Raw genomic sequence first — 20,957 nt, forward strand, 5'->3', positions numbered from 1 at the left:
CGTGTCCTCAAGTCCATTCTCTACGTCTGCGTCTGTATTCCTGTCCTGCCCCTAGGTTCTTCAGAACCTTTTTTTTTTTTTTTTTTTAGATTCCATATATATGTGTTAGCATATGGTATTTGTTTTTCTCCTTCTGACTTACTTCACTCTGCATGACAGACTCTAGGTCCATCCACCTCACTACAAATAACTCAGTTTCGTTCCTTTTTATGGCTGAGTAATATTCCATTGTATATATGTGCCACATCTTCTTTATCCATTCATCTGTCGGTGGACACTTAGGTTGCTTCCATGTCCCGGCTATTGTAAATAGAGCTGCAATGAACATTGTGGTACATGCCTCTTTTTGAATGATGGTTTTCTCAGAGTGTATGCCCAGTAGTGGGATTGCTGGGTCGGATGGTAGTTCTATTTTTAGTTTTTTAAGGAACCTCCGTACTGTTCTCCATAGTGGCTGTATCAATTTACATTCCCACCTACAGTGCAAGAGTGTTCCCTTTTCTCCACACCCTCTCCAGCGTGTACTGTTTGTAGACTTTTTGATGATGACCATTCTGACCGGTGTGTGGTGATAATGATACCTCATTGCAGTTTTGATTTGCATTTCTCTAATGATTAGTGATGTTGAGCATCCTCTCATGTGTTTGTGGGCTCTCTGTATATCTTCTTTGGAGAAGTGTCTATTGAGGTCCAGAGATATTACTTGATCAGCCCAAGGCCACGTGGCTTTGGCGGCTACTTGGTAACAGAGCTGGGTCTGAAGTCTACAGTGCTAACTCCCTTTCTCTCTTACCTAAGACACATGCCTCTACAACGAGTCTCCTATGAAAGCGTGCGGTAGCTCCGAGTCTCAGGAGTCATGGTCGCCTGGTGCCGTGCGAGGGCTTCGTGGGGAGAGCACGGATGCAGCCTCGGACCTGGTAGGTTCAAATCCTGCATCTCTTACTCGCTCGCCTTGAGGTCTCGGGCACCTTTCTTTCTCTCTTGGGGCCTGGTGCTCCTCAGCTATAGCATGGAGATCATTGCACTTATTTTATAGAACTATCCTGAGGGTTTTCTAATGGAGATAAGATATATTTAGCACATAATCATTGCTCAATAAAAGAAAGAAGTGTCCTTGGGCAAAATAAATAATACTTGCCCTCTTCCCCTGGGTTCTAATTCTGAAGCTGGTTTGGTGTGGGGATTATTTCATGCCTTCATGCTTCTACCTCCCTTCCTATCCCTATCTCTCTAACCCCAAACCTCCTTCAAGGACCACCTAGCACTCACCCTACTTCCTTCATGAAGCCTTCATAGGGACGGGTCCACTCACTGTGTCCTTAGTGGAGGTGACCTTGTATTGCTATGCACATCTTCATGTTCAAACCCCTTCTACAAAAACACAGGCCATCAGCCCCTCACCTCAAACAGCCTCGTTGAAAAGTATGTCTTAAGTTCAACTGGCCTATAATTTCATTGAGGGCAGGGGCCTTGTCTCATCTTTTCCTCACGGCACTATATCAGGGAGCCATTGGCTGCAAATAACAGCGGCATTTAAAAGCAAAAAAAAAAAAACCACAAACAACATTTATCATCTCATAGAACTTGAAGTTTTGAGGAGGGAGGGCTGTTGCTCTGGAACTAACTTCAAAACTGAGGGGCTGAAACATTAGCTACTAGTTTTAGCTCCTAATTCAGCAGTTCAGCAGGTTAGGCTGGGCTCAGCCAGGCAGCTCTTCTGGTCCTGCGTGACCTGTGTTCCTGCTGCTGCTCTGGTTCATCAGGTGCCTCTGCTCTGGGGGGTCGGCTGGCTGTTGGCCAGGGAGCCTGAGCTCTCTGCGCCTGTCTTTCCCGTCCCTCTAGCAGGTGGTCTGGGCTTTTTCTCATGGTGGACGCAGGGGCCCAAGAGCAAAAGAGTGGGGACATCGTGGCTTCTTGAGATCAAGGTTCCAAATTGGGGCATTACTTCCGCTGCATACTATTTATTGGTTATTGGTTTGGCCAAAAAGTTCGTTTGGATTTTTTCCATAAGATGTTAATAAATCGCTAGGCCAGCCCAGACTCAAGAAATGGGGAAATAGACTCCGCCTTGTGGTGGGAGGAGCTTCAGTATCACATTGTAAAGGGCAGGGCAGGAAGGTTGAACCACTTTTGCCATCAGCCCCCCGCGGCCATGGTGCAGGTCTCAGGGGGTCCGGCTCTCTGAGGCTCACTTGGCTCCCCCTCACCTCGTGTTCCCAGAAGCCTTCAGCAGTTCCAGGCATCACATCTTCACACTACCGTGTCCCAAGGCAGGAAGGGAAGAAGCTTCCTGAGAATGAGGAAACCTTCCCACCAGCCCCTCTTAGCTGTGGTTCGGACACATGCCCAAGCCAATCTTGGCAGAGGTGGGTAAGATTGCCATGGTTGATTTAGGCTCAGCCAGAGTCACCTGGAGGGCTGGACAGGGACCCAAGCTCTTTGGAGCATTCGGCTTTCAGAAACTCGAACAAAATCGAGATTCTGATATCATCGGAACCCGATGAATCAGAGATGCAGGGCCGGGGCTGGCAGCGGGGCTGGGAATCGGCAGGGTGTGGAGGAAGCACCTTGTTCGGTGTCTTGGACCCACTTATTCTTTTCTACCTGACATTTATAATAAGCCTACATGAGCCAGGCCCCGGAGAGTCAGAGGTGAGCAGAACTCTAGTCTCGTGAGGACGGAGGTCACAGTACACGGCAGACACAAGTAGACGGTGTGCCAAGTGGCGCGGGTAGTGGGGCAGGCTTCACATGAGGGCCCAGATCCTGCCTGATGTCCCCTCTCATCACCCCTGAGCTTTGACTGCGGGAGTGACAGGCAAAGACCAATGCAGGAGTCAAGGGACAACTTCATCAGCATCAAAGCAGCCCCCAGATCCTGCAACTCAGGGCTCTGGGGTAAAACGCTGAGTTGAAACACACAGCTGGGACTGCAGGCTAAGGGGGGTTTCCTATTCTTTCTAACCTTGGAAGCAAAATCTGTGAACAGCTTTCCTAAGAGTGACTTGCGGCGGGTGGTGGGGGGGGGAAGACTCCAAAGTTGCTCTCAGTCCGCTTTCCCAGCTGGTTTCATGGAGATTGGAATCAGGGATGTAGCCTTCCTTGGAGGCAGCTGGTCCTGGTAAGGAAGACCAGGGAATTCTCCTGGGGGCTGGAGGGAGTCAGGAGAGGTTTCCCAAAGAAGTCAGTGCAACAGCCGGGCCTTGCAAGATGAGTAGGAGTTTTCAGGATTGAAAAGAAAATTCTTAATAGAAGGAACGGCTTGAGCAGAGGCAAGGGGACGCAAGAAGAGGAGGATGTGTTCAAGGAACTGGGAGCTTGGGACATGTGGGCTGGGGCAAAGGGTGCAGGGGAGGCTGGAGAAAGAGGTTGGACTCAGATGGTGAAGAGCCGTGAAGCCGTTAGGAGTTGGATTCATTTGAACTTCTGACGCCTGTGGGAGCGGCAAGAGTTGTCAATCAGAGACAGGAGCTGCTCAGATGCTGTTCTGGAATGATCCCAGATGCCGGCTGATGTGCGGAAGGGAGTGGGAAAGAGGCTAGAGCGTGGGGACCCTGGCACAGCACATCGTGGGGAGAGGTGTAGGAGTGGTCCACCCTAGTTGGGAGGGATGTTTCATCGCTGACACTGTTTATCACGGCTGGCACCTGTTTGGGGTCAGTTTTCCTACGGTGGACGATGCAGTCCTTCCTTGCCTGTGTGGGGACAGACCTCTCTCACTGCACTGCCCCTGATGTGCTCCTGAGGGAAGGCTCCTGTAGGAGACCAAGTAGAAGAGATTGGGGTCACGTGCTGAGCATGTGCTGGGAGATTGGGATGGATGGGCTGAGTGTGGGCTCTGCGGTTTGGAGGCGGATTTGAAAAGAGCCATCGTATTTGGGACGCTGCTGCACCAGGCTGCAGAAACTGTCTGCCTTTAAGAGTTTCTTGAAAGTGGAAGAGGCCCATGTGCTCTTGGAGGATGCGGAGAGAAGGTGGGGTGGGAGTAGGTGTCACCATCCTGCTGACCTCAGGGGCATGGGTCTCACAAACCCCATCTCTTCTGGCCACATTGTCTCCCCTTGACCCTCAGGGAGCCAGAGATGCCTTCCCCCAGGCTGCTGGGAGCAGGTGGGAAGGAACAGCGTCTCTTTTGTTCCTGGAACTTCCTCCATAAACTAATCAGGGCTGCCAGGAAATCATCAAGGGGAGCCCTTTGACAAGTAGGGTTATTCAGAAGGAAAAGCTTTGCCTGCCAGCCTCCATCCCTCCAGGCTTCTATAGGTGTCCATCTCCCACCTTTGCTGTCCCGGGGAGCTGTAGCATTGCAACATCCACACACCAGAGGCTGCAGGTATTATCGTGGGTGCTCTCGGTGGAGAGCAGACCCTGGGGACAGCAAGGGCGCTTCCCTTGACCTCTGATCGCTTTGCAGCCTAAATGAAATGTGAGTCAATGGTCCAGGTGACTCAGTTGCCTCCGAAAAGTGGGAAGGAACAGTCTCCCCTGTGTGTTGTACCTCGGTTTCTTGGGAGGGATATTGGGTTACTGCGAGAAATAACAAACAAGATGAATTGCATATTGAATGTTTCCTCATGGGTAAATGCACATGAACCATTTTATTATATTTTCATAGAAGGATAAGAAACAGAAATGATCTATTGGAAATCTGGTGACGGCTCATGTCCAGCTTAGACAGGGTAAGTCAGTGTGCTTATAAAGTGGAAAATTTGCAGTTATCCAGCCAATTTCACCAATGGAGTCAGCTTTGATTAATGCTTTGGAGGTTGCATGACGCTGATGGACATTTGACATGACTCAAGTCAGCCCCAAACTTGCTCTCAGACCTTGATTAGCTTCTGGGAAGTTAGAGGAAAATGGTAGCACCGAGGAGACTTCCTCCACCCACTTTAAATGAGGCTCTGTTTGTGAGCTTTTCCTATGCTTGGCTTCAACCAGAGCTCTCTGTGGGAAGTTAGACTTTCTGGGGGTTATTTTAGCTCAACTGGTAGTGAATCCAAGCCCAAGAAAAGAGTTCTGCCTGTGATGGGAGACCAAAATTCAGAACTCTAAGTCTAGACCAGAAGGCAGTGTGGTACAGTGGCGGAATGTAGGGTTGGTGTCTTGGTCTCCTGGTTCTATCCCTCTTGCTGTGTGATTTGGGGTAATTATTTGACCTCGTGGAGCCTCAGATTCCTTATTTGTGAAATAGAGAAAATAATGTCTACCTCAAAGGATGGGTAGGCTTATTCGTGAGATAATGTATTTAAAATATCTTGAACACAGGTAGTGATGAGTGAAGTACAGTTATTATTTTAATTAGGCTGTAGAACTTAGGTGTTGGTGGTTCTATAATTAAATGGGGCCAGTTAGCTTTCTTTTGGTTACAAGAGACTAAAACACTGGCTCAAACCAATTTAATCACAAAGGGAAACCTATTAACTCATAAAACTGCATTTAAAATTGGGCTTCCTTTAGCAGGATACCATAGAACAGGCCGAAGCATGGAAGGTTGTAGGGGTCGAATGACCCTTTAGTAGTCATTTAGCAAATAAATTTTACCAAATTTAGCAAATGAAATTTACCAAATTTAGCAAATGAAAGTATAGGATGCCCAGATAATTTAATGAATAGCTCTAACTGCTGAATTTTTGTAATGTATTGAAAAAAGCTGAATATGAGACATTTAGGCTGTCCTGAGAAAGCCAATACAGGAAGCAAGACAAAATCATTAAATATAGGACAGGTCCTACATATACAGGATGCATAGCAACCCTCCTCTTGTTTAAGATATTTCCACCCGTGAAATTCTACCCATAGCTATAAGTAGTGTTTTTAGCTAGTGCTATTAGACTCAAGTAAGTTAATTCCTATATCAATTAAATTAACCAGAGCCTGTGCTGGAAAATACAAGATAAGTCTAAGATCCATAGTATGTGACTTGAAAATAATAGAATTCTTTTAAAAAGTTGGGCTCCAAGTCCAGTATGGTCCAGGAGGGAACATATTTTCATCTCTCTTAATGTAATTCTGCTGTCCATGTTGACTGCGGGTGATGGTACGATGGCTAGTAGCTCCAGACACATATCCTCCCAGGTTCTAGCCCAGCAAACAGAGTCTTTTATTGACCTGGAAAAATCCATGATCTGATTTTCATTGGTCAGAATTCCACCTCATTCTCTTATCTGGGCAGATTATTAGGCCAGGGGCATGGGATGCTCTGACTGGACATATCTGTGTCACACGCACAGCCCTGGAGCCAGTGCTGGAGTCACTTTCACCCAAAGCCTATGGGCTGAGTGTGGAGTGTGGAAATTGCTTTTCCAGAGGAAAGCTGGTTCTCTGAAAGGAAAAGAAGAGACAGCATAGGTGCTGGGTAACCAAAAATGCAGCAGCCTCTCCCTCCCCAAACAAACAAACAAACAAACAAAACAGCAAGTATCTATTACATCCAGTTTCTTCTTTGCTGCCCTTTAGCAAAAGAAAAATATCATAGCTTAGGTAAATCAACCCCAAACTAGGACAAGGAACATGTCCCTGACTTTAGGTGAGGAATTCCTAAATCCACACGTGGGCTTGCCGCGTCAGATTTTAAGATTATCAAAGAATGCTTTTGCATAATTGTTTTTTTTAAGTTACTGGTTCTTCCCCCCAACCCCAGATTATTAAGATAATGCAGTTGATTCTTGAACGACATGGGTTTGAACTGAATGGGTCCACTTTTACACAGAGTTTTTTCAGTAAATGCATACTGCAGCACGCAATACAAGGCTGGTTGAACCCGAGGATGTGGAGGGGTGACTCAGATTTTCGACTGTGCGGAGGGTCAGCACGCTAGATCCCTGAGTTGTTCAAAGTTCAACTGAATATGAATAAAGGTGTATAGAGCAAAATAAACGTCATCAATAACCCCACAATCCAGAGATCATTCCTTTCATCTTGCTCTAGTTATTCCAGATGATTTGTGAGTGTGTATTTGTATGTGTTTTATGCATATAAAATACTTTAAAAAATGAAATCAAACATAAACTTACTTTATTACCTTTTATTTTATTTATTTTGTCATATATGTGTTTTTATTTAGGAACTAAGATAAAATTCTGATTAAAAATTAATGAGATATGAAATAAAAGTCATACAAATGCATGATAAAATCAATGGAATGTGCTTGGATATCAAGACACTAATCTGAACAGACTTTTTTTCCAGATCATTCCAAAAGTGGTACTCCCCTAAAAGGAAGAGAGAATATTCTAGTAGAAGTAATAGATAGCCTCTTGGATTGTTTGATACTCTCATCAATGAAGAGGAAGGAATCATAATATCATTTTGAAATATACTGAAATTTCTTGCTGGTTTGATACAATATACTGATGTTGACAAAGATAACATGAAGCTCAAAATATGTTTCTGCAAAATAAGGAAACAGACAACAAGCTAGTTAATGAGTCTGACCCGTCTTCCCACACACCCTGAACTACTTTATTACCTTTTAAAATGCAATAGTATATTCTGGAAATATTTTCATCTTAAAATGTAGACTTTAGAAATCGCAATTTTAGGGCTGCACACGATTAAACAAAAATACCATGACTATCTAACCACTCTTCTATTATTTGTTTTTCATGATTGTAAGCAACGCATATCCTTACCTGTACATGTTTATCTATTTGCTGATGATTTCGTGTGAATAACTTCCCAGAAGTGGAATTTTTGTGCCAACAATTATGTATACCTTAAAGATTCTGACATTTTGTATTACTAAAATGCCCTTCAGAACATTGTACCTGTACTGGGTAGGTTGCCAGATACACTACAGGATGCCCAGTTAATTCGAATTTCAGATAAACAGTGAATTTTTTTTAGTACAAGAATGTCCCAAATATTGCAGAATCATCTGAAATTCAAATTTAACTGTGGATCCTGGGAACCCCAGTCTCAGGTCCGGCCACCTTTTGGTGCACCATCACCCATTCCCTCTGCAGTCTGGCCATCTCTGGGGATGCTACCATCTAGTGGGGTTGGGTCCCCGCTCTTTTCCTACTCTGACCTCTGACTTTTTTTTTTTTTTTTTTTTTTTGTGGGTGTAAGGGAGGAATCTCTACTTCTCATATTGTGTCAATCTGCTAAGGCTACCATAACACAGTGTCACAGACTGGGTGGCTTAAACAAGTAATTAAATTATTAACTTTATTTTCTCATAGCTCTGGAGGCTGGAAGTCCAAGATCAAGGTGCCAGCAAATTCCGTTTCTGGGGAGAGCTCTCTTCCTATTTTTGTGGACCGCCGCCTTCTCACCTTCTGGCTGTGTCCTCACATCACCCTTTCTCAGCACACACGGAGAGACAGCGAGCTCCGGTGTCTCTTGTATACGGACACCAATCCCACAGGACCGGGCCCTACCCCTCGCACCTCATTTAAGCGTGGTTACTTCCTTAGAGGCTCCAAAGATAGCTGCCCTTGGGGTGGGGGGCTCGGGCTTCAGCATATGAATTTTGGTGGGACACAAACATTCCGTTCGTAACATGTATCTTTAAAGGTGCTTTCGTCTTATTGCTTTCCAAGACTCTAAAGGAGTTCAGGCTTTCGAAAAACAACACAGGCAACCTCTGCTTATGAATGAGGTAGTAAAATGTGTCCGTTGAACTCAAAAGCTTCCGGAAGAACTCAACTGAAAGATTTATAACCTTTATAAATTGAATATTTATTTATCAAAGCCATGGATCCTCTGAATAATCTTTTCGGCACACAAAAGCACCTTGTGGGAACGTTAAAAGTGCACGTTGACATTTATACACGCGTATATATGCGTAGAAAAAAGACCAGAGGTATGTTAATAGCAATAATAGTCACAGCTACCAATTACTAAACATTGCGCTGTACAAAAATGTTACTGTAAATCGTCACACACTGGAAGACAGCTTCAATTATTATTTCCATCTATCAGATGAGGCCACCGCATAAGTAACTGGGCTAAAACCGGTTCTGTGCAACTCCGAAGGCAAAGAGTGTGTACGTTTTCGAATCAGAAAGATTATTTCCACCTTGAAAAATTACAGTGGATGGTCGATGGATAGAGATGAGAAGACAAACAGAAGAAATCGCCAGCTCTGTGTGCGAGTATTTATGTCACCAACCAGCTCTGAATGTTCTAGCTGGGAAGGGTGGCTGTTGACTTGATGGGCATTAAGTGGTATCTTGTGTAGTTTGCATTTTGCTGCTAATTATAATGTCCACATGCTCTTTTTAAAAAACTTTTTATTTTATATTGGGGTATAGTTGAATAACAATGTTGTGATAGTTTCAGGTGTACAGCAAAGTGATTCAGTTTTACATTTTCCCATTTAGGTTGTTACATAATATTGAGCAGAGTTCCTTGTGCTGTGCTATACAGTAGGTCCTTGTTGGTTATCCATTTAAAATATAGCAGTGTATACGTGTCGATCCCAAACTCCCTATCTATCCCTCCCTCCTACCCTTCCACCCCCGGTAACCATAAGTTCGCTCTCCAAGTCTGTGAGTCTGTTTCTCTTTCGTAAATAAGTTCATTTGTATCATTTCTTTTAAGATTCTGCATATAAGCAATATACGATAGTTTTCTTTCTCTGTGTGTCTTACTTTACTCAATATGACAACCTCCGGGTCCATCCATGTTGCTGCACATGCCATTATTTCATTCTTTTTCATGGCCGAGTAATATTCCATGGCATATGTACCACATCTTCTTTATCCATTCCTCTGTCGATGGGCATTTAGGTTGCTTCCATGTCCTGGCCGCACACTGTTAAAGATAATGGCAAACCCTAAGACTTGGGAGAGACCGACAGTCTCTCTGTGGGTGTCCGGAGCCTGATGTAGCCCTCACCTTGCTGCATGCCGCCTCTCCATCTCTCAGGGGTTGCACAGGGTTTGGTGACGTACCCCAGAGGGACAGCAACTTCGATCAAGCTCAAGGTTTCAAGGGATGCCAAATTCCACATCACTCACAGGAATGCCAGAACAGTTGGGAGACAGCTGTTGAGTCTAGACCAGCCAGTGTAGACACGAGATTGAGAGGGTCAGTGGTTCACACTGGATCCAGCAAGAGGCAGGATCGTCCAGATCCTGGTCCTCACCTTCCCCTGCACATGGGGCATGGCCCAAGCTCTGGGCAGTGCAGCCCATTTGAAGATGTGACTCCCCCAATAGCAATTGCCAAGAGCTGATTTTGGGGGCAGAGGAAAGGGTGTTGTAAAAATATACACATGAGGATGATCAAATTTCGTTGTTCGATTGTAATATATTGCAGATGTAAAAAATGTAAGACTCCCTCTGACTCTCTTAGCTTGTGTCTGAAGGGGAGTTAATTTAAAGGAGACAAACTGGCAGAGTCTTATTCTTTTTAGAAGGAACTTTAAAGAATGTTTGTTTTATCATATGATTCTGAATAAGTAGGGAAAAATGGATGAATTGAAACTTGCTTTACTCAGCAAAGGGTTAAATTAATACTGGATTACTAGGTAGTCCTTAATTGCACAGGAAGTATAAACAAGTGGTGCTCAAAATTAGGTGTTCAAATTTAGATCCTCCGATGCCCTGTCTTATGTTGGGTTTGTTATTTTGTGCATTAGCTGACAAATGGTTGTTCTCATGGTGGCCCTGTCAGCCGGCCCCTGTCATCATCTTTTCTGTACAGTTATGCATGTGCAGTAATTTAGCTACTTTGTTGCATTTTTTTGCCCTTGTTTTGTAAAAATGAGGGGAACACAGAGAAATTGACAGCACCAAGCAAAGATGTTAGCAGAGCTGAGAGGAGATAAAAATCCTTAGGTTTTTGCCGAAAGTGCTGAATCTTTAGCTTCAATCAGTTGTTCACTGGGATTCGGCCAATTGAATGTATGTTGAATTATGAAGGGAGGTAACGTAATGAAGGATCATGTGTGAAGTGCTGGAAATAGATACGGATGTTATATCTACAAGGCAAAATGTAAGGAAGGATTTCATCATATCTTTTAGTGCTCCATCATAGAAACCCCATACAACATACGATCTTTTGCAGATTTTACGTAAATACACATTTCCAGAAATTATATTTGAAGATGGGAACCACAGGTTTATAGAGGAGTGAGTGGCAGGGCTTTACAGAAAAGCATGCTGGACTTCCCTGGTGGCGCAGTGGTTCAGAATCTGCCTACCAATGCAGGGGACACGGGTTCAAGTCCTGGTCTGGGAAGATCCCACATGCCGTGGAGTAGCTAAGGTCGTGCGCCACAAGTACTGAGGCTGCGCTCTAGAGCCCGTGAGCCACAGCTACTGAAGCCCACGTGCCACAACTACTGTAGCCCACGCGCCTAGAGCCCGTGCTGTGCGACAAGAGAAGCCACCGCAATGAGAAGCCCGCGCACCACGAAGAAGAGTAGCCCCCGCTCGCCGCAACTAGAGAAAGCGCGTGTGCAGCAATGAAGACCCAACACAGCCAAAATTTAAAATATAAATAACTAAATAAATTTATTTAGAAAAAGATCATGCAGTCTCCAAGTCCTAAGAGTTTTAGGGCAGAGGTGAGGCAGATTAATAAATGTTATTCAAACCCAAGCAATACATATTGGCTGTTGCAGTAGCAAAAGGTAGTGTTTTAACAAATTATTGATAAATATTTATTGAGCTCCTATTGTGTGCTAGGCAATGGCGATAGAGTGATAAATGGAACAAATGACTTTCTCCTTTAACAGAACTGACGCCGATGACGCCGGTGATGATGTGGTGTGTGTGTGAGTGCTGCTAGTGGGGCTAGAGGCGCATGTTCATCCAGTAAACCCCAGTATAAACCTGCAACTGTGACAAGCGTTACAAAGTACAGACATTCACATACCAGTTCTATAAGAGCCTGAAGTGGGAGGATTTGACTTAATGATATCTGATTGATATGAAGAAGGTTAGATAGGCAAAGGTTCCAGAAACGTCATTCCAGGCAGAGTGAACAGTATGTCCAAAGGCCCTGTGGTGGGATTAACGCGGTGAGTACAAGAGACGGGGCTGCCCAGGGAACAAAGGAAAGGGCACGCGTGGAGCAAGGCAGTCTCACCACGAGGCACTGGGTTGGATGGACTGACTGGATGGATGCAGGTGGACCCGCTACAAAACTTTTGCCAACATCCAGGTGAAAGATGGCGCTAGAGTGACGGTGGTGGAGATTGAAAGAAGTGATTGGATTTGACAGCAATGGAAGAGGTGGGAGCTTCCGGCCTTGAGGATGGATCGGAGGAGGTGGGTTAGAGAGAGAGAGGTGGGCAAGAGGAAGGAGATGACGCCTAGGATTAATAACACAAAAAATAGGAAATCTAGCCCTCACTTCTTTGGCATTGGAATGAGATATGATTAGGGGTGGGGGAGGTGAAAAACAGTATATTTAGGAATCATTTTAATTTTTGTTAAAGTCATACATGCACATGATTTTTGTTTGTTTATTTTTGTTAAAGAAGATGTTGGGGCAGGAGTTTATTAATTAATTTATTAATTTTTGCTGTGTTGGGTCTCCGTTTCTGAGCGAGGGCTTTCTCTAGTTGCGGCAGGCGGGGGCCACTCTTCATCGCGGTGCGCGGGCATCTCACTATCGCGGCCTCTCTTGTTGCGGAGCACAGGCTCCGGATGCGCAGGCTCAGTAGTTGTGGCTCACGGGCCCAGCCGCTCCGCGGCACGTGGGATCTTCTTGGACCAGGGCTCGAACCCGTGTCCCCTGCATCGGCAGGCGGACTCTCAACCACTGCGCCACCAGGGAAGCCCATGCACATGACTGGAAAAGCCCAATAATACTGTAAGGCTTCTAAGGAAAGCCAGCAGGCCTTGCTTCTCTCCTCACCGGGAATTCAAGTCCTTAGGTAAGGCAACCGCTTTCAATTATTTGAACGGTTAGTTTCCTGTATTTTCCTTCGTTTTCCTCTGTAAATGCTTATGTTGCTATTTCTTGAATTTTTTTTCATTTACCAAATATTAATAAAGTGCCTACTGTGGGTCAGTCACTGCACCCAGGAAAATTAGGGAGCAAATCGCGGACGCACCTCGTGAGCAGAAGCTTCTGCTCTCACAGAGCTCTCACTCCAGTGGGGAGGATAAGTAAGCCCTGAAATGAAACATCGCAGTCCGCCTCTCATTATGTAGAGGCGCTGTGCTCTGTAGGGTGGTTCTACGCAATATGCAGAAGAATAAGCTCCCGTGGCAGTGATGCGGGCGGTGCCGGGAAGAAACGCAGCGCTCACGAAGGGCGCGGGGCAGGGATGGCCTGCCTGAGAAATGGCATCTGAGCAACGACCCAAAGGATGGGAAGGAGAGCCCCGGGGATGGATGTGTGGGGAGGTGGCATGCCAGGCCCAGCGACAGCAAGTGCAAAGGCCCTGAGGTGGGAGGACGGAGGGTGTAGCTGAGAACCAGAACAGCAGAGGGGCCCTTGCTGCTGGAGCACAGTGAGTGGGCCAGGGCATTGGGGATGAGGTTAGCTTGGTAGGGTGGGAGAGCACGATGGGTAGGGCCTCGTGGGCTGCTCTAACAACCTTGACTTCTACTCGGTGGGATGGGACAGCAACTCTTGTCTTGATGGGAAACCGTATGCCCACCTTCTGACATAATTTTTGGTTAAGTCAGTGTTCAGTGTTGACACATTATCACTATCAAGTATTATTTTCTGCATTATCAGCATCATTTTTTTGGATTCCACATGTAGGTGGTGTTACATGATACTTGTCTTTCTCTGTCTGACTTACCTCACCCAGTATGAGAATCTCTAGGTCCATCCACGTTGCTGCAAATGGCATGATTTCATTCTTTTTCATGGCTGAGTAATATTCCATTGTATCTACGTACCGCATCTTCTTTATCCGTTCCTCGGTTGATGGACACTCAGGCTGCTTCCATGTCTTGGCTCTTGGTGCAGCGATGAACACGGAGGCACATGTGTCCTTCCAAACTACATAAACTTCCCCTCTTTTGGCTAAGTGACAGAGGGATAGGTGTTTGTCTCTGCGGAGGTGGGGAGGAGACCTGGAAGAGCATGTCCAAGGCAACCCTGGCCTGTTCTTGAAGGGCTTTGTGGCTGAGTTGGGGCTTGGCTTTCTTAGCCCAGGGCACGGGAGAGGCACACCTTGAACACAGAACACTGGGCCCCGAATCTCACATACTTTCCAGTAGAAAACACTGACGTCTGATATCACGTGGGACTGACTGTAAGGGCGGCAGGAAATCAGGGAAGAGAGAGCTCAGTCGTGTTGGTGCGGCCAGAGGGGCTCACGGGCGGCGCGGAGGTTTGGCTGGGCTGGGAGGGATGGGGGACGGAGGAAAGTGGGAGGGGGAGGCAGGAGTTTCCAGTGGGTGGCGGAGGGGAGAGCCAGGCTGTAGCAAGGACTCTTTCACGGAGGAAGCGTACGCCTGATGGATCTGAGGGTCAAGGTGGGCCCTGGTGCCCAGCAGGACAGTGCGGGTGTCAGAGAGAAGGGAGCCCAGCTAGTAAATTGTACGAAGCGTCACCTTCTTGCGCCTGGAAGTCGAGCGGATTGCTTGGACTTAATTTTGGGGGACTGAGAGGCCATTGAAGGTGGGGTGTTAATGACCACGGTATACAAAGGCAGCTTCTGCAGGAGCTCTTCAGGGCTCAGCAGTTGCTGATGGGTTGCAGGGACCCTTGGAGGGCCTGTGGGGTGGCAGGTAGGGTTTGGGTAAGCCAGAGAGGCCAGGAATGGGGCCGGCGGCGGACCACCACGCAAAGGAGCCAAGGAAAGAGGCTGGCCGTCTGTCCCAGGTCTCTTGGGGCCACTCCTCATGCAGCCCAACCTCCCACCACTAACGCACCTCCTTTTCTTCTGATTCATCTCCGGCAGGAAGGAAGGGAAGAGGCTGGCACAGAGGTCCAATCCAGGAGACCTACACCTCCACTTCTGATAGTGGCTGGACAAAGAGGGTCCAGACCCTCAACTCCTCCAGAAGACGAGACCCCCTCCGGTGGCCTCCCACGAGCCATGACCAGGCTGGAAAAAGCTGGGACCAGACCCACCGGCTAATTTAAAGATGGGGCCCAGGATACGGGGGTGAAGCTGGGGCGGGGAGGTGAGAGCTGGTGGTGTGGATTCAAGAGACCAGGTGTGGAGAGGCCAGGGGTCGAGCGATGTGGGCAAGTGCACGGCTGTGCTGCGGGCCCGTCTAGGAAAAGGGTGGCCATGGAGGACCACCAATAAATACACGCGGAGTCTCGGAGGCCGTGCGCTTCGCTGTGTGAAAACATCAACAGCTAAGTTAAGCAGACGCGTCACGTTAAGTCGTGACAAAGGCAGCTATCCAAGGTGCCAGGGCACCCAGCCAGCGCCCCAGGTGCCACCCGCAGGTGGCATCAGAAATGACACTTGATTACCCTCGGCCGTGATCCCAGCCTGGACAGGGGACGTCTTCCAAGGGGGCAGGACGTGTCACCCATGGTTGGGGAGTGGCCTGCCTCTCCTGTGGGCCTGCCTGCGGGCAGACGTCAAGGGCAGACGATGCTGGGTGCAGGGTGTCCGGGACAGCAGAGGCTTCTTTCTGGTGTGTAACCCACTTCCCCAGGGAAAGGAGAGCAGTTTCTACTTCCGGGAAATCCCTCCTCTTTGCCTCCCTCCCTCCCTCCCTCCGGCATCCTTCCAGGGTGCCCTGGAGGGGACATTCCCACTAGTGGCCCCTCATCCAAGTGTCTTTTCCTCTTGGTGACAAAACGCAAGAGGCTGATTTTCTTGCCTTGAATTTACTTTCCTAATTAGGTGTTGCTGAGGTTACCGTTATGCTTTCATGCCCGGACCCTCCCAGATCTGTGTGCTGGGCAGGGGGCTGCGTCACCAAACTGCAGAAGCCCCGGCAGCGGGGACCGTGTCCTCAGCCAAGTGCCCACCCGATGTCTCTAGCAAAGCAGCGGACGTGGACGTGTCACTCACAAAGTGTCCGGTGAATGAGTGAGCGAGGATGTGATTGAATGAATGTTGGCTCTGGTTAATATATGCCGTCAACACGCTCGCGTATAAGTCATCAAGCACTTACACGTTGTTTCCTATAAGTGAGGGTGCATCACACACACACACACACACTTTTCTCTCCCAGGCTTCTCCTCTTACCGAAGAAGCCTCACGACTTTGACATCTCCTGTGAAGGTCTGTTTCCCAAAAGCTGTGTCTGTGATCTGTTTGCTTCCTCATTCAACAAGTGTTCGCTGAATGCCCGCTGTGGGCCAATGGACAAAACCAAGGACTCAGGCTGTCATGAAGCTGAGCTTCTGCTGGAGGAGATAGGAACTCGACAGAATAAGTAACTAAAATACACTCTATGCTAGGCGAGTACAAAGTCCAGCGAGGAACGTCCAGAAAGGGGGCCGTGAAATACAACAGCGGGGAGGGGAGTGTGGAGACCAGATTAGAGTAGGGGAGACAGGGGAAGGCTGACCTAGAAGGGAATGTCTGAGTAAAGAGTAGAGGGGGTCAAGGCGTGAGGGCGCTGTTCTAGGTGGAGGGACAGCAAGTGCAAAGGCCCTGAGGTGGGAGCCTCGCTGGCGTGTTCTAGGAACAGCAAGGGGGCCGGTGCGGCTGGGGGGCGGTGAGTCAGCAGGACACGAGGTCAGGGTTAACTGGGTGCTGAGGGTGGGATCTGTCCAGCCAGGGCCTTAGAGGCCCTGAGAGGACCGTGCTTGTACGTGGAGTTGGAAAGGAAGCCATTCCTGCAGGGTTCTGCGTGGAGAAGGGACATGTCTGGACTTCAATTCTAGCAGAATTTCCAGCTGGGAAGCGGGTGGGCTAATCTCGGTGGAGCGGCTGGTGGGTGGACCAGGCTGTCCACGGTGGGGTTGGTGAGAAGTGGACAGAGAGAAAGAGCGCAGGCGACGATGACGCCCAGCTTGCGGGGGAGAAAGGGGCGACCCAGGGGCCGGACCACGCTCTGTGGCTGTGCTGGAGGCCCAGCGACCCGCTCCCGAAAGCTGGCCTGCGGGCGACGTCACCCAGCAGGCTCTGCCCCCGGGGAACAGCTTGGCTTTGCCTCCCAGCCCCACTTCCTTCTCTCCAGGAGGCCGGGGCGTGCATGGCAGCAGGTGGGGTGGGGCGTGGGTAGGGTCAGCCGCGGCCGTCCCCGCCGTCTGTTGCCCCGACCGCACGTCCGGGACGGGCTGCATCTGCGTGTCCGTGATTTCTTCTGGGTCTCGTGCACCTGGGCAGGCTGGGGACCTGGCTGGCCTCGGCCTTAGCAGGCAGGGTGTTGTCACCTCCCGGGCAGCCACACCAGAGTGGGACGCAGGAGACCAGGATCCCCTGAGGCCGAGACAACGGGGGAGGAAGAGCCAGGGTGCGTGGGGCACTCCAGTAGGAGAACCCGGAGCCGGTCTGGCAGAAGAAGAAACACCCGTGGAAGGCTCAGGACCCCTGCACCCTGGCTCCCGGAGGGGCCCACGGAGGCCTTGTCCAGAGTGGATGGAGGCCTGGTGTCACAGGCCGCCCCCAGACTGTCCTGCTCTCTGCCACCGGTCTGCCTTTGGGAGGCACCTTTCCCCGAGTGACTCTTGTCTCTGTTTTGAGGTGCGGTAGCAGAAAACGGGTTCACCAGGCCACCCGTGGGCGCCATGGGCTGGTGCCAGAGGACGCCGCTCTCTGAGCTCAGTTGCGCTGGCTCGTGGCCGGGGAGCCCGCTGGGCCGCGTGAGGGGAGGTCTCGGGGCCACCCTTCAGCTCACGCGTGAGCTGCCGCAACGCGGCGGAACGGCAGGAGCCGTGGGCCGAGAGTCTGGAGACCCGGGGCCCAGTCCCGGCTCGGCCCCCGAACTCACCGTACGGTGCGCGTCGGCACTTTGCCTGTCTTCATCCCCTGGTCCTGCACCTCACCCGAGAAATGAAGAATTGGGCCCAGTGATGGCCGATGTCTCTTCCCACTTGGATAGACTTTAACTCCAGCACTTGGGTAACTGAGGGCAAATTGATTTCCAGGCCCCTGATGGAAAACGAGAGCCCTCTCCTCTTGCCTAGCGAGATCCGTGATGACTGAATTCTTATCAAGCGTCTCGACCTGCAGGCAGGCAAGCAGTTATAATCAGCAGGTGACTCGCGCCGTCACTGTTCTTGTTTCTAGGCAAGAGTGGCTTGTTGGTGGCTCACCAAGGACACAGGCTCGCTCTGATTATACGAGTGGATATACAAAAGGAGATCCTGGCTGCCGCCAGCATGCGTGTGTGTTAGCGACAGACACCCGTGACTATTATGGGCTGGGCCACGGAGACGTCTTTTCCTGCTAAAGAGGAGGGATCCCTCCATCTCGCTTCCTCAGGGCTCCAAGTGCAAACCTACAGCCCTGACTGAGCCCTTGGGCCGGAGTCCTTGGCCCTGGGGGCCGCAGAAGGCATCCTCTGTGTCTCAGCTCAGCCTCAGCATAGACGCCGGCGGCCGGCCGGCCGGTGGCGGGAGAGGTGACACGAGGCGCGTCAGAGGCCGCCGTGCTCTTCGTGGCAGTGCTGGGTGGCTGTCGGGCTCCCTGCAGGTGTAGGTGGTGTGAGCGATGCTGTGTTTCCTCCTGGGTGAGCAGAGTAGACTGTGGGCTCACTTGAGACTCAGAGCGTCTCAGGGATGGGGGAGTCACCTGGAGGGAAACAAGACCCAGAGAAATGAAGGGGGTTTGTCCACGGTGAGGCAGTGAATGGCTGGAAGAGGGGTCCTGGGTAGGAGGGGAGCGCTCGGGGCCCTTGGGCTTGTTGCTGATTCTGAGGCCGGCAGCCAGAGATTGCCAGTGCTTTTCCCCCCAAACAGAACAAAACAACTTCCTCCAAAATCTGTAAGACTCTGGGCCACACTCAGCAGCTCCATCCCTTCCCGCAGGTTCCTGCTCCCTTTACGGGCCCCCAGCCACCTGCCATTGCCGACAGCGCCACTAGAGGGGGCCACCACTGCTCCTGTTTCTCCCACACGTAGGCTGGGAAACCCTGGGGCTGCCCTGGGAGCCGGGCACCTCCTGGCTGGAAGGGCTCTTCATCAGCCCTCGGTCGCTCCACGGGGTCCCTGCGTGTCCAGCCACGCGTGATGTGTGAGTCCGTCCAGGGCTGAGAGTCTGCCGGGGTCTCTACCCAGCAGTCCTGAGGTAGCTGGACGTCCGGTGAATGGGGGACAGCCTGCCCCTTGTCCGTCCGCGCAGGAGCCCCAGGAGGTGCTGCCCAGAGATCCAGGGGAGATGTGGGTGGAGCCGAGGCCTCAAAGGCCCCCGGATCCCTGGCCTGAGAAGTCCAGGGGGCGACTAGAGGGGCCCCTGCCAGGGGGGTATCCCCAACTTCTCGGAAGACGCAACAAAGCAGCGGGAAGTAGCAGGACACTGCCCTGGAAACTCTGCACTCGGAGGCCTGATATGCAGGGACTTTTGCCCAAGTTGCTGTCAGCGGTGGGAAATTATCCACAGGGGCCAGGGGATGATGTGGCAGAGAGATCAGGTGTCCTTTGGAAAAGTGATTTTCCAGTTCAAATACCACTCGGTCACAGAGATTTCCTGGAGTCCCAGCAGGCGAAGAGTCAGGCTGAATTATCCCGAACGCCTACCTGCTGTCGGGCTTGGGGTCAGGAGGGGACAGATGGATAGTGACCTTGTGCATAACCTTATCCTCCAGGGGGAGTCCTCACCTCTGGGCCTCAGTTTCCTCCTCTGTCCGGCAGGGGGTTTATATCTGGATGCTCTCCAAGGCCCCTCCTGCAAAGGAAGAGTGTGGTCTGTTCGGTTGGCCCTCCTGCACTGCGGCTCATCTGTCACCAACTCGCTGCTCTCCGCAGTTTGAAGCATGTGGAAAGCCGTCGCCCTTCCCCACATAAGCAGCTTTTAAAAATACCAGTAAAAATAAGATGAGATCGACCTCTTAGGACCAGTCAACTCATCAAAATGATTCTGAGCCCTCTGTGCTTACGTGTCAACCGTAATTGATCATTTCACAGCAACAGGCTGGAAAGGCTCAAAAGCAGGGCTAAAGTTTGCATCTTCTATGTCAGCAATCGCTTGCCTGCTGTCTGGCTTCAGCGTTGGTCCTGCCGACCTCTGATGGGCCGGGGCCAGCTCGTCGGGGCCCTGTGACGTTCCCTCACATCTTGGTGACAGGGTCCTCATTGCTCCGAATTTCCCAGCACACAGCTTAGTCTCTCGAAGATGCTTCAGTGACTAAAACTCCATTCCAAACCTGCTTTTGGTGGAAAAGAAAGTCGATGACGATGGGAGGGGTTGGAGGGGTTTCCTGAGGGGCAGGGAGAAGGGATTCCTTCCAATCAATACATTCAGTCAATACATGATTAATTGCAATAACGAAGGTGTGTTTTTCAGTTTTATTTTTGTCTAGTGCCTTAGTAGTCAGGAAAAGCTGTGGACATTAGTGGGAGCAAGATACCGGGGCAGGCGTGGTCCGGGGCAGGACTTCCCATCCTTCACCGTGGAGCTGGATCACCTGGAGACCTTGTTAAAATGCAGATTCCTGGGCTCCAGCCCCCGGGGATACTGATTCAGTAGGTCTGAGAAGGAGCCCAGGAACGTGCATTTCTATCACGCTCCGGGGAATACCGAGGCTGCAGGTCAGGACACTAGGCTGTGGGTGGCACTGGCCCAGGGCACAATGACATGCCACCTACACCCAGGGCGGTGAGCCCCGTGCAGATACGAACCAGGGATTGTCGAGCTCGCGGGGAGCATGGGGAACAGTTCGCTGCAGTGGATGCGAACACAGCTAAGTCTCCTAGGAAACAGACGGTCCCTCCCTCCTACGGCTACTCACAAGGCTGTGGTGGTGACTAAACTCTTGGCTAATTACCACGCTGGCGGGAAGCATCGCAGCTTAGTGCTCTGAGCTTCTGGCCACTTCTGGCCACCAGGTGGGGCAGGATGATTTCTTCCCAGGCCCGAGGGGCTGGCAGAGGAAAAGTACTGAGGAGATGGTAGCAGAGCCTTTCAGAAAACGCTGCAATCCCCGAGTGCGCCAACACCATCCAGAACTAGGGTT

At 50.0% G+C, this 20,957-nt stretch overlaps 2 protein-coding genes across 7 annotated transcripts in view; both read left to right on the forward strand.

Annotated features, from left to right (window-relative positions):
- GALNT8 (polypeptide N-acetylgalactosaminyltransferase 8) overlaps positions 1-15,231 on the forward strand; it is an 89,861-nt gene extending 74,630 nt beyond the window's left edge. Inside the window, 1 exon segment of the mRNA XM_059081451.2 lies at positions 14,832-15,231. Within this exon segment, the coding sequence (XP_058937434.2) occupies positions 14,832-15,007 (176 nt within the window). The 3' untranslated portion in view covers positions 15,008-15,231.
- Positions 1-20,957, forward strand: part of KCNA6 (potassium voltage-gated channel subfamily A member 6) — a 203,132-nt gene that overhangs the window by 23,178 nt on the left and 158,997 nt on the right. For 2 of the 6 annotated variants that reach the window (XM_067008584.1, XM_067008583.1), the window contains exon 2: positions 799-920. The exons of 1 other annotated variant lie outside the window; for it this stretch is intronic. The gene's annotated coding sequence lies outside the window, so the exon portion shown is untranslated. Of the gene's footprint in view, positions 1-798; positions 921-4,618; positions 4,683-14,827; positions 15,201-20,957 lie in introns of those variants that run through there. 3 more of the 6 variants (XM_067008581.1, XM_067008580.1, XM_067008586.1) reach the window with 3 other exon arrangements.

Source organism: Kogia breviceps, chromosome 12 (assembly GCF_026419965.1).
Source record: "Kogia breviceps isolate mKogBre1 chromosome 12, mKogBre1 haplotype 1, whole genome shotgun sequence".
In the NCBI taxonomy this organism is placed as follows: Eukaryota; Metazoa; Chordata; class Mammalia; order Artiodactyla; family Physeteridae; genus Kogia; species Kogia breviceps.